The sequence below is a fragment of the Ctenopharyngodon idella genome, chromosome 8 (assembly GCF_019924925.1).
Source record: "Ctenopharyngodon idella isolate HZGC_01 chromosome 8, HZGC01, whole genome shotgun sequence".
Taxonomy (NCBI): domain Eukaryota; kingdom Metazoa; phylum Chordata; class Actinopteri; order Cypriniformes; family Xenocyprididae; genus Ctenopharyngodon; species Ctenopharyngodon idella.
Window position 1 is genome coordinate 3,840,893 of NC_067227.1, and position 14,296 is coordinate 3,855,188.

A 14,296-nucleotide genomic window follows, 5' to 3' on the forward strand; every position below is an offset into this window, starting at 1 on the left:
CATATACAGAGTTTATTACTACACAGTAAAACCTGTGACTTTATAGTATACCACAGTGAAATAAATAAATAAATAACAAAGACTTTAAAAGCTCAATCCCATATGATTTTATTTTCTCATATGGTTTTGGTGTAGCTCAAGTAGTAACTATTCAATTTTAGGCAGAAACTGTACTGTAACTCCCGTTGTTATGGCAACCCATTGTGTGTAGTTGTTCATTACAGGTGATGCCTGCTGATACCGCTGATGTGATTGAACTGATGGAGAGAGGCGCGCGCGTTCGGGAGGGAGGGGGAGAGAAAGAAAAGGGGGATCGTTCTCCCGGTCATATAACGCGACATCTCTCTTTCCTCCTCTCCGCTGGCGACATAAGCGACGCGTAACCGACACACCGTCCTCTCCGAAACCAAAGGCGCTTTTTGCTTTGCTATGCGGAACCAAGAGCCATGAAAATGCTTCGATTCCGGAGTCCGAGCATCTCCTCCCTCGCGCAGGAGGTCCAGTGCACTGTTCGGCTGCTCGACGACTCCGAGATCTCGTGCAGCATCCAGGTAGGCGCGAGCGAGCGCGTGTGCTCCAGTGTGCGCGCGCTCAGTGATGCGACGCTGTTCTTTATTGCGATTATAAACATGCCGAAAGGACATAATGCTTATTAAACGTGTTGAATTGACAGTTTTCTTGTTGACTGGCCTCTTTGAGTTGTATACTCGCGTTTGTTTAGGTGGAAGACGCCTAGGGACTGATGACGCTTTCATCATGGTTTTCTCGTTTCATTACTGCCGTCACTGAATTGCCTGTTAAACAGTTACGCCCTTGACTTTCTTTGTACTAGAGAAAGATTCATATAGACGTGTTTCATTTATAAATAGGCCTAATATAATCACTGGACATAGCCTATAACTATTATTGCAAGCCTGTTGGATATTTTTCGCTGTGTAATTTAATTCGCAGAGGTTGTTGAACGTCTATGTAAGGCAGCACGTATGGGTCCATGTACCTCATGCCCTGATGGCAGATCTCTCATGTTTCTTTCCAAAGTGATGGAGGATTGCTGAAAAAGTCTTTGATGGAAAACAATTTGCTATGGCAACCGTGTTTCATAAGTAAAGTCAAGTCACTTTTATTTGTATAGCTAATTTCACAGTACACAGGGTTTTAAAGCAGCTTTAGCCTTCGTGAAAAGGAAGTACACTTTAGCATACTTACAAACACTAGGCTACTTAATACTTTAAAGGAATATAAGTGCGAACGTAATGTTTTCGGACACTGCTTAAATGAAAATCTATTATAGTTTAAATTTATATTACATTTAATCTTAGTGCTTTTGTTGACTTATGTACTTCTTTGTAATTTCATTATTACTTCTGTTGTCTTTAAAATATGGTTAAAATGTACTACCTGTACTGACGAGCATTTTATAGTAAACTAAAATATACTTTAATGCAATTTCTTTTGAAACATGTATGTCATGTATTTAAATATATTTGTAATTACACATTTGTAAGGATGAAGTTGCAATTTAGTATGTTTAAAATAGATTAACTTTAACTGTAATATCAAACAACACACTATAGTTAAATTTATAATGTAAAAATATGTTAACTTATTTAAAGCATACAAGTGCACTTTCAAAACAAGCACACTTCTTTTTCACGAGGGAGTGCCTTAGAAATCCCCAATGGCAACAAACCAAAGCTAACTATGGCATGGGGGGAAAAAAAAACGGATGTTAGATGATAGATAGCACTTAATATGCAGTTATAATGACTTGCTCATTTCATCATTACTATGCCACTTTTTGAGATCTTTGGAAAGCCAATGGAAGCACTGCATAATGTCTTAAAGTGTCGATGATGCTCAAAAATCCTGTCCGGGTAGGCAGCTCACAAGATTTTGAGACACAGCCAATGGATTTCATCCCATCATGCTCTCCATGTTCCAGTCAAGATAAATGAGCAAAACCATTTCTGGGAAATACTTCTGACAATGTACTTCCTGCCAAAACATCCTTGGAAACAATAAAAACATCAAATCTACTGAAAATCTGCATGTAGTTTTGCTAATATAAATATAATCAAATCTATAAAGGCTGTGAGGCAGCCTTAATGCAGTTATTGTCATTCAGCTCTGCTGCAGGCTTAAGTGTGCGATAATAACTGATGATGATGTGGAAGTGTAGTCTAGCTCTTTACAGTATCACTAGGCACCTTACACACTAATGTACATGCAGTCTAATGGAAGCAACAATCATTTCCTTTCTTTACTTTTGAGAAAACCACACTTTGATGGTGAAGTCAGGAAGCTGGCCTCTTAGAGTGGTTCTACCTGAGGTAAGCTAATCCTAGATCAGTGAAAATGGCTAAAAAAAAGTTTCTGCCAACTTTTAAAATATCTGTTGAGTAATTTTCTGCTGGTCCATTTATGTATATCTGCACTTATGGAACAAAGTGGAATAGGTCAAGTGTAAGAAAGAGATGACAGAAAGAGTGATGTGCATCCCTCCTTCTTTATCTCTCTCTCTCCGGTGTGATGTTTATAAACTTTTGAGCCAAAAGAAGGAGCGTTCTGTTTGGTCTTATGAATATTTTAGAAAGCCACGAGGCTCTAATGGCACCTTCATGACTACCCTCATAGACAGAGGCTGCACCTCCATCGGTGCACTTTTACATGTTATAAGCACCCAGCTCTTACTTTTTTATCAGCTACACGTGGAGTTAAATGCTGAGTTTATGTTTGATGTGCCATGTATAGTACATGTCAGCAGTTAGTCGTGGGCCTCGAATTTGATTGGCCTAAAGAGTGCTGATATACAGACCTTTGACTTTTCACTGTGTTGTATCTGTCAGGAATTAGTAAGCAGTGAAGCACACGAGGCAGGAGTAGTGAACTTCATCCATCTTGTTTACTCCTTCACTTTCGTTCTCCCACACATTATATCAGAACACAACACTTTTCAAAACAGTAGTCAACACAGTTTCACTTATGAACACAATACACTGTTTCTGCATTCCAGATAGACTATCAGTCCAACTCAATCTGATGAGAAAACATAACAGATTTCCTAGGTGGCGATTTTGTATGAATCCATACATGATTTGTATAGAAACGTACAATTTTTTTTTAGGAAAAATTAAGCATGAAGGTCCACTCCTAACCATATCCCTAAACCTAACTCTTGGTGGGATTGTTTGAAAATGTACAAAAATTATATAGCACAAATTCATACAAATTAGGCATCAATTTGCCAAAATGTAAAATAGTTACTAATGATGAGAGTGCGTTTGTCAATCTATGCATGAGTGGGGATGTTTCAGTGACTCAGAAGTTACGCCAGTAGGTGGCGACAAGTGAATGTGTTTTTGAGTGAGTCACTGAATTATTCACTCAACTGATTCTTTCATAACACTGATTCATTTAAGAACGAAAAAGCGCTACTGTGTGTTGCTGCTTTGACTTTGTTCTGAACTGTTTTTATTGGCAAAAACAGACAAAGTAAAATGTAATTTTGTTAATATTAACTTCTCGTTTATTAAGCTTTTGTATAAAAGAAATGTCATATCACAATTACGCCATTGGTCTAAATATTAGCATGGCTGTGATCACCTTCAGTGAACAACAAATTTCATGTGATATTGAGTCAAGAAACATTAGAGGAAAACATGGTAAATGACCACATAACTTGAAATCAACTAAAATTGCAATATTTTGTGGCTAAGAATGAAATATAATCTAGGGAGCCCGTAAGGGCACATGGTGATGTAAAAAAAAAAAATGAAAAAGAAAAAAAATGAGATGGGAGGAAAAATAATATTTTAATGTTTAATGTTTTGTGTTCTTTGTAAAACTTTTGCGTCCACATGAGAAACTTTGCAGTGACTGGCAAAAGTCCCCAAGCAACATTGCCCAGCAACATTGCTCAAAAAGTTGCCCCGTGTATCATCACCTTAAGAGAACAGAAAAAGAATGCAATTTAGCAGCATTGTGAGTTGTTGTCTTGTTATTTCAAAATTTGAATATTTTGGGAGCCAAAAATGAGATAACATGCCAAAAAGTTAATTAAAAAATGATTGCATATAGAACTTGTGAATATAGCCTTTGACATTATCAGTCCATTCACAAATGGGTTGAAATGTTAGGTATTTTTGATCATATCATAGCAACACTTGTGATATGTCTTTTTGTTGTTTGCTAGGGCAAGCATCACTTTCTATAGTGATATAGAAATCACACGACCACCCAACATCCCCAAAACACATGAGCAACTGCAAAGAAGTATATTAAAATATACCTTATCAACATAGGAAAACCCTAGCAACCACTCACAACACCCTAGAATCATCAGAATGAGTTCTGCAAAGGCAAGAACCACAGATTTTTACATTTAGAAAAATGTTAACATTTAGAAAATGTAAAACTCTTTGTATATACAATAAAAATTAACGTTTTTCACAAATCTATATGTTTGCCATGACATATCCATGAAATCATTTTAAAGATTTAGATTGTCATAGATCTTTAGGGCTGTGTATTTTAGTTATAAGTCATTAGAAATACACTGGCCCTAATCAAAAACAGTCGTTTGTTTTTCCCTGTTTTGGACTGACTGAAACCATGTCAAGTTATGCTCAGTTTACTGGGTCAGTCAGAATGTAATAATAAGCATACTTCTGTCTTAAAGTAAATCGGATGTGTGTGTTTTCTTTGGGTCATTTCTCAGTGTTGGCTCAGGCGTGCCGCGTGTCTTCTCAGTGTCTGAAGGACAGATAGCTCTTGCATTATTAAGGCAGATCATGCTCTTCAGTGTGGCTGCTGCATCACTCATGTGCTACTGATGCTGCGCTCAGCTTCTGCTGTTAAACTTCCTCGCATAGGCAAAACTGGACAAAATGAAGTCACATAGAACATTTTGGCTGTCTCTTAATATAGTCTTTCCCAAGCTGGAACTTCATAATTTCATAGCCAATTATAATTTCTGTTTTAACGGCTTTCAGTAATAGGTAACTGGAGGTAGTATGGTACTTTAAACATGCACCATGGCCACACCATGGTGTTCTTTGAATTACCTTTGCAGTAGCTAAATGCCATGTTATATTAATATGGTAGTCATTAAGTACTATGGTATATTGTACTGTAAAAGAATATATTTGATAGTTATATTTAATTTCTTGATAATACTCATGTATTTATGTACAGCTGTCTTAATTGGCTTTTATTTATTTTATCTTGATTAGTCTTCACTAGGTTTTTCAGGTGTAACTTCACTATGAAACCAGGGTTATTATTGTTATATAAATTTTTTTAACTGAAATAAAACTATTATTTTAAACAATTTCATATATAAATATAAAATTTCCTTTTTAATTCAATGTGTTACTTGCCAATTCTTTGTAATTATTTATAAGTTGAAGCACTAAAATTACTAGGGGGAAAAAATCAAAAACTAAAACTGAAATAAAAATAAATGAAATCTAAATAGTAATATGAAAAAAAAAAAAAAAACGACAAAAAAAAAAAAAACTATAATGGTATATAAATAATGCTAAAATAACACTGTATCAAACAAGGGATGGATAATGGAAATTGGAAACCATGATAAAGAAGGTAAACACTTGTTAAAAGAAAAGTTAAAGGAAAATAATTGAAAAGTAATACTTAAAATATAAATGAATATATATTCAATAACAAGAAATACCATGATATTACTAGGGCTGGGTATTGACACAATTTTCACAATTCGATTCAATTTCTATTCACATGCTTGCGATTCAATTTGATTACGATTCGATTCGATTCGATTACGATATCAATTATTTTGGATGTAGTATATCAGTATATCTCTCAACTAAGAGAGTCAGTTGGTACTCCTTTGCTATAATATTGAAGGTTAAAATTAACTTACTAGGTACAAATATGCCTAAAGATACCCTGTATATACGGCATCTAAACAGAAACACTTTGGTTTCCAGAACAATGGAGCCAAATCTGAGAACTAAAACCAGTGAGTTAATCCATCCTGGTGTCTGTGAGCTCCACTCAGATAAATATACAAACACTTAAATTACACTCAATTATGTTTTTTATTTTATTTTATTTTTTTTTATAATAAATAAAGTTTAGAATTACATAATCATATTTCTATTCCAATTCGTTTTTTTGAAATATAAAGATTTAAATCGTGGCTGTCATAATTGATTTATTCAAACATGCATTAAATATTGAAGAACATTATAGTGAATATGTAACGGTGCATAGCTATATCAGAATGCTGCTTTCATTTTTCTAGCTGACTAATGAGTTTATGGTCACTGAATATGTTTTTCTGAGGTAAATGTGCCGTTACGTGACATTGTTAACAAGCTGTTTTATCGACGTCTTTCCGAGGTTGAAACACTGATTGAGCTATTACACGAGACATGATATGGATTTCGTTAAGTTGTACTGTGTATTTTAACATACCTTCAGATGTTAATTCATGTTTATTTCGCGCTGTAATTGGTATTAAAGCAGAGGAGAGGATGTTCACATGCACTCCGTACTGCCGCTTCTCTTTAACTGAGGCGCTAAAGCGATCCGTCACATTAAACAGCGCCAAAACGGTATTTATTTTCTGAATCTCATAATAAGATGGACGTCATTTGAAATCTGAGACTTTGCTTCATATAAAAAGTAACAAAGCACAAAGATCATTGCGATTTATTGGATGGGAGGCGCGCTACATGTTCTGTTCATTCATCAACTGAAGACAGACTAGACTAATCGATTCTTGGGATTTAAGAATCGATATCGGTTCGTAAAAATGAGAATCGATTAAAATCGAGAAATCTGTATTTTTTACCCAGCCCTAGATATTAAGTAACACTTTAGTGTGGGGAACAGTTCTCACTTAACTAGTTGCTTATTAGCTTGCATATTGGCTATTTATACTTATAAAGCACATATTAATGTCTTATTCTGCATGACCATATTCTACATCCCTATCCTACCCCATACCTAAACTTAAACGCTACAGCAACAACCTTACTAACTATTAATAAGCAGTAAATTAAAAGTTTATTGAGGCAAAAGTCGTAGTTAATAGTGAATATGTGTTCCCCATACCAAAGTGTTACCGATATTACCATATCTTTTGGACACACCATGGTGTCCTTTGAATGCTCTTTTGGAGTATGAAAATGCTAATCATTCAATACCATGATATATCAAAGTACCATGGTTTTACCATCTGATACTATGGCTGTATCATGGCACCACCACAGCACTTTTTTAGTAAGGGTTATTAAGCAGTGTGCCGTAGCTTTAGTCACATTGAAAATTCTCCACTCACTGTCTTTGCTGTTCTTAAATATGCAGCAGTGTCATCATCGATTAAACATTTCTATTTTTGTATTACACCAAATGCAAATCGCCCCATCTGCAGAAATGTGTCTCTCATCTTCTCTCATTCCATCTTTTCATCAATAAATGTCCGGAGAGCAAGAAGGAGAGAAGGTGGTGTTGTGGCGGAGACTATAAATAGTGCTCATGCTATTCTTATCCTTCTCCTCTATGCCCTTTGATGAGATTTTTTTTTTTTTTTGTAAGAATGTCTGAAGAAAGAAAAAGATCATAAAACAGGAGAGAGGGGGGGAGCAGGAGGGGTGTAAATGAATGACGTCATTGCACTCGTGCTGAATGATGTCTCAGTGATGTGCAGCGCATATGTATAACCGCTGCGGTTCAAAGAGAGCGTGTGTGTCTGTGTCGAGACTGCAACACTGTTTATTTCACGAGCTGTTCCTGTTCTTTAGCTCAAACACATTTGATTGTGGAAATGTGGAATTTTTGGGAAATTGAAAAATGTATTCATACATAAAATAAAGAATTTGTTTTTCATTTTAAATAAGGTGGTAGGGCAGGGTCAGTCAATATTCTATATTCTATATATATACACTATTGCTATAAAAAAAATAAAGATCTATGATATGTCCTTATTTAGATAGTAAATGTGTGTGTGTGTGTGTGTGTGTGTGATGAAGTGTCCTCCCATTCAGTTTGTACATCACTAGCCTGAGGCAGTGCAGTGACAGTGTGTGGTGTGTGTGATAGATATTTTAAGAGACAACAGCATGTTTGGCCATTGGGGATATATGACCTGTTAAACACACAAACCCACACTGATACACACTTCTATCTGTCACTCACAGCAGTTCTGCTGGAATAAAAGTACATTACAACCCATGAAACTCATTGAACTTTGGTTCCGGCCTGGGTCTCAATCTCCTTCCCCCATTTCCCTAGCCTGTTTTCCTCTCACTCTACATTGTCCGATATGGGAAAAAAAATAAATAAATAAAAATAAAAAAGTATATTTTAGGGTTCCATAAATAATTGTCACTACACTTTAACCATATTTCAAAGACATTAGAATTACAAAATTACATATAAAGATGTAAAGTGGGTCAAAAGCCCTCTTAAGTTCAACTAATTGTATTTAATATGAATTTAAGCTATAATGCATTTTCATTTAACTGCAATTTGCATGCAATTATGTGTAAAATATTATACTTCATCTAAGTATTTTTTAAACTAAATCATATTATTTCTGTAAGTACTCTTTTTAAAAGTATACTTAAGCATACTTTTTCACAAGGGAACACAGAAAACAACACGAAAATTCACTCAAGCTGTCAGCTGTCAAAATGAATAGACTAAATGTTTTATGATCCAAACACAAACAGTTGTGATTGGTTCAGTTTCATTCACTTTAAGAACAAAAGTACCACATTTGCAAACTTCACCATCGTGTTGGCTTTATAAGCAGTATTAAAGGATTAGTTCACTTTTAAATGAAAATTAGCCCAAGCTTTACTCACCCTCAAGCCATCCTAGGTGTATATGACTTTCTTATTTCTGATGAACACAATCGGAGATATATTAATAAATATCCTGACGCATCCGAGCTTTATAATGGCAGTGAATGGGACCAACGAGTATGAAGCTCAAGAAAGTGCATCTATCCATCATAAACGTACTCCACATGGCCCGGGGGGTTAATAAAGGCCTTCTAAAGGTTTCGCGTAGCTCCATTGTCAGAGCATTGCAATATATAACAATATGCAATCATTTGATCATGTGATCGTGGGTTCGATCCCAGGGAATGCATGTGCTCATAAAGTGTATATGCATATGTGAAGTTTGTTTATAATGGATGGATGCATTTTCTTGAGCTTCAAACTCACTTACTGCCATTATAAAGCTCGGATGCGTCAGGATATTTATTAATATATCTCTGATTGTGTTCATCAGAAAGAAGAAAGTTACAGTATATACACCTAGGATGGCTTGAGGGTGAGTAAATCTTGGGGTCATTTTCATTTTAAAGTGAACTAATCCTTTACTGATCATATACTCTTAAAATGCAAACTCTAATTAATAATCGGTATAATCAATCAATTTAATCTTTGAAGATTCACAATAAATAGTTAAAATAAAACATCCTTTGGACATTTTTTTTGGCATGATGTGACTTTATTTGTCTTAAATAAGTCCTCTTAAATGTTCCTCTGCTAATTTCTGTATTCAATTCGACCTTTTCAACCTTTTAACATCTTCAATAACACTGTGATTATTGACGTTGTGACATTGTGCCGTCTTCGAATCAGTCACATCCCATCAAGATTCGTGCACAATAATAACAATAATAATCTTTTCTTATGCAGTAAATGCTTTATGCTTTCAGAAATTATTGATATATAGCCAATGATATATAAAGACTGCAGGTCTACATGCATAATCAAAAGTCACTTGGTAGACTTCAAAACAGCATTGTCAACTGAACTGTAATGTTAGTCATTGCACATGGATTTATGTTGCACAGTAAATCATGCAAAGAGGAAACATTCATTAAACGCATCAAAGTCCACTTTTCCCTCCAACACACAAGACAGCTGTAGGAGCCGATGATTAAATGAAGCTGTCATATTTAGAATATGTTTAGATCTTTAATTATGAATTGAGCATGAGATGTAAACAGTAACACAAGAAAGACTTGGACAAAGGCATCGTCTTACCACACCAGGTCAGTTTCACATCAGACCTGTCGTCAGCATAATCCACTTTCCTGTACTCAGGCTTAGAGGGCGAACAGAGAAATGCTTCTATGGTTTCAAGATTGCTCTTATTATAGGCATAAATGTTGTGTGGGTCATAAGGGTCAGATCCACGCCAATATTGGAGGACTGTTAAATGGATTCTAAATCTGCAAAAATAATGTTTTTAAGTGTCTCACGCAAGTGTCTCATATTTTTTAGACAATATGACAATTATGTCCATTTAAAAATAGTTCATGGTGGTACTTTAATCTTGAATATCTTCGATGGTAGGACAATTCCTTATTAAGGCCAATAATGAGCCGGCATTCGGACGTAAACAAGGAAGACTGCACTGAGTTCACTATGTATGACAAATTGTTGAATAAAGTCGTTATTTTTGTTTTGTTTTTGCGCATAAAAAGTATTCTCATCGCTTCATAACATTAAAGTTGATTCACTGTATACAAATCATACAACATTATTGTATTGCTTCTGAAAAATTTGGTCACATTTACCTTTGTTCAGTGAGTTTTCGTGGGAGAAATCCAGTTATTTCGGTTGTATTCCAAATGATTGGGAATTTCACGTAAGATTTCCCTATGCAGATTTCACAATGGGTTGTTCAAGTGAATTTGCTTCATTGAGTAACAGAAAGCTGCTTGTTTTAAAAATGTCTTTTGTGTGAGTTGTGCTTCATACTATACTATTGACAACAGACTTTTTTGCTCACAAAATTTTGCTAATGTGACCGCACCTGAAGACTTGGATTAAACAGCTGGAGTTGCATGGATTACTTTTACACGTTTTTTTATTTTTTATAGTTTTTGTAACTAGAAGCTTGGAATCTTTTGACTTTCAACAGCTTAAACATTCTTCAAAATATCTTCATTTGTGTTCTGCAGAAGGGTGATCTATCCATTTAATTTAAATTTTGCAAATTAATCACACTATTTTAACATGTTAAGTTGACAGACAGACATGATTTTAACAATAAAAATGGCATCCCATATTTGAGACAATATGAGACTTTATTTCTTTCTTCTGAACGGCATCCTCGCTGATTAAGTTTCTTTGATTTTTGTTGCACTGCAGAAATTTAGTGAATCCAGAATGAGGTGGGTCCTATAAGATTTGCTATATATACACACATATATATTTACGTCACCGTACCTCCAAGCCTTTAACATTGACCAGTCCTTCCTATGTATTTGGGCCAAGGACAGACTAAACCATTTTGAGAAAATTAGGGGTTAATGGGAATCGACAAGAGGTTTGTCTTTCACACATGATCAGCTGCTCAAGTAGAATACTAACATCTGCCTTTTCCAGTATCATATTTTTTCTTTTTTTTTGGTTACTTTGATTTTCTGCATAAAGAAATTGCCCTCTGATTTTCTTGCTCACGTAAATCTCTCACTAATTTTCACTCTTCCCTGTTTTGCTCATGTTCCGTGTCATCCTCTGCATAATGATATGAATGGATCCTTGTGACCTCTGGATTAGCAAACATTGGGCATTTAGATCTAAGGAAGACGCTCTCATAATTGATATGGCATGGGTATTAATTACAGAACATTTTATCTAGGGCAAAGCTTTCACGGTCCTAAACTCTGCTTGTTCAGTCTACAGCGGCTGACAGAGGCATTGCTAAGGCTAACTGAATCTTGGAGGGATTTTGGAAGATGGAGAGTTAAAGAAAGTGCAGCAGTGCAGTGTGGTTGTGTTGTTTAAACTTGTCATCTCGTTAGACTCCTCAATAATTGATAATCTCTCCCACATACTGCCTCTCTCTCTCCATCATGCGTGTGTGCTTATTCATTTATAGGTGTTTGCTAAAGCAAGCATCACTATTAATATTGCTCATACATAGGATTAGTCATTTGAACAAAACATGACATTTGTATTATTTAGTGCATTCTAATTACAGCCATGAATGAAACCTCAAAACAATTTTTACCTTGATGATAAAATGGGCCAAAAATTTCCACAGACTTACATTGAAGAAAGGGACCCGAACCATAGAGACATGGGGTGCGTTTCCATTTCCTAAAACAGTATTAGCCAACTATGGTTGCAAGTTCTCTTGTTAGTAGTTTATGTTATGAAACCACAGTTTCAATGAACATTTACAAACAGCATCGCAAAGTTGTGTGGTTGGAACTACAGCTCTCATCCTGTGGTTAGAAGTATAGTTTCTTGTTAGTATGACATGGACTGCGTCCGAAAGCTTAAAAATGCTTCCTTTTGCAGGATGCATTTCATGGTAGGAAGGCATCAAGGCATGTCCGAATCCAATGTTAGCTTCACTTCCTGTCTCCTGAGATACCTTCATCTGATCGATTTTTGAAGGCAGCATAGATTTCCTTTGCTGCCTTTGATAATCCTGTGTCTTCCATTCTGTGACAGTTGAGCTAAAAAAATAAAGATGGCATCTGAAAGTTGCAGTTGCTTCCCTCTTACGGAGTATGATGTAAGAGGGAACTCACAATTTAATTGAACATCCGTAAATAAAGCAAAACAACGGAGAACAAAAATAGTGTCAGTCCACTGATACAATGTTTGTTATGTACATCAATAATCTGACATTAGATAAAAATCTGACAAAAATTTAAAACTGATTAATAATCAAAATGTGATGTCATGAGTTACATCACAGTACTGGAAACCACCAACGCACCTCAGAGTATCACAGGGACATAGCAATACTATAGCAACCACAAATAACACCCTAGGATTAGCAACACACCAACAATCACTCAGAACACCTTAGCAACCATGTAACAACACCCTAGCAGCCACATATACCATCCTAGCATTGTGCAACACACTACCATTCAGAACCTCTTAGCAACCACATAGCAACACCCTAGAAACCACAAATAACACCTTAGCATTGTGGCAACACACTACCACTCAGAACCTCTTAGCAACCACATAGCAACACCCTATAACACAACCATAAATAACACCCTAGCATTGTGGCAACACACTACCACTCAGAACCTCTTAGCAACCACATAGCAACACCCTAGAAACCACAAATAACACCTTAGCATTGTGGCAACACACTACCACTCAGAACCTCTTAGCAACCACATAGCAACACCCTATAACACCCATAACACAACCATAAATAACACCCTGGCATTGTAGCAACACAGTAACTACAACTCAGAACACCTTAGCAAGCACAAACAGCACCCTATAGCATTGTGGCAACACACCAACAATTACTCAGAACACCTTAGTAACCATAAAGCAACCCTCTAGCAACCACAAATTACACCCTAGCATTGCAGCAACACACAACCATTCAAAACACCTTAGCAACTCCATAGCAACACCCAAACAACCACAAATAACACCCTAGCATTGTGACTACACATTAACTACACCTCAGAACACCTTAGCAACCACAAATAACATGCTAGCATTGTGGCAACACACCAACAATCACTCAGAACACCTTAGCACCCACATAGCAACACCCTAGAAACCACAAATAACACCTTAGCATTGTGGCAACACACTACCACTCAAAACCTCTTAGCAACCACATAGCAACACCCTAGCTACCACAAACAGCACCCTATAGCATTATGGCAACACACCAACAATTACTCAGAACACCTTAGTAACCATAAAGCAACCCTCCAGCAACCACAAATAACACCCTAGCATTGCGGCAACACACAACCATTCAAAACACCCTAGTAACCCCATAGCAACACCCAAACAACCACAAATAACACCCTAGCATTGTAACTACACATTAACTACACCTCAGAACACCTTAGCAACCACAAATAACATGCTAGCATTGTGGCAACACACCAACAATCACTCAGAACACCTTAGCACCCTCATAGCAACACCCTAGAAACCACAAATAACACCTTAGCATTGTGGCAACACACTACCACTCAGAACCTCTTAGCAACCACATAGCAACACCCTAGCTACCACAAACAACACCCTAGCATTGTGGCAACACACCAACAATCACTCAGAACACCTTAGCACCCACATAGCAACACACTAGAAACCACAAATAACACCTTAGCATTGTGGCAACACACAACCACTCAAAACACATTAGCAACCCCATAGTAACACCCTAACAACTACAAATAACATCATGGCATTGTGACAACACATTAACTACAACTCAGAACACCAAATGACACCCTAGCATTGTGACAACACACCAATAATCACTCAGAACA

At 36.2% G+C, this 14,296-nt stretch overlaps 1 protein-coding gene across 1 annotated transcript in view; it reads left to right on the plus strand.

The window, feature by feature from the left end:
* The first annotated feature begins 200 nt into the window (after positions 1–200).
* frmd3 (FERM domain containing 3) overlaps positions 201–14,296 on the plus strand; it is a 74,357-nt gene continuing 60,261 nt past the window's right edge. The window contains exon 1 of the mRNA XM_051903980.1: positions 201–551. Within this exon, the coding sequence (XP_051759940.1) occupies positions 447–551 (105 nt within the window). The 5' untranslated portion in view covers positions 201–446. The remainder of the gene's footprint in view (positions 552–14,296) is intronic.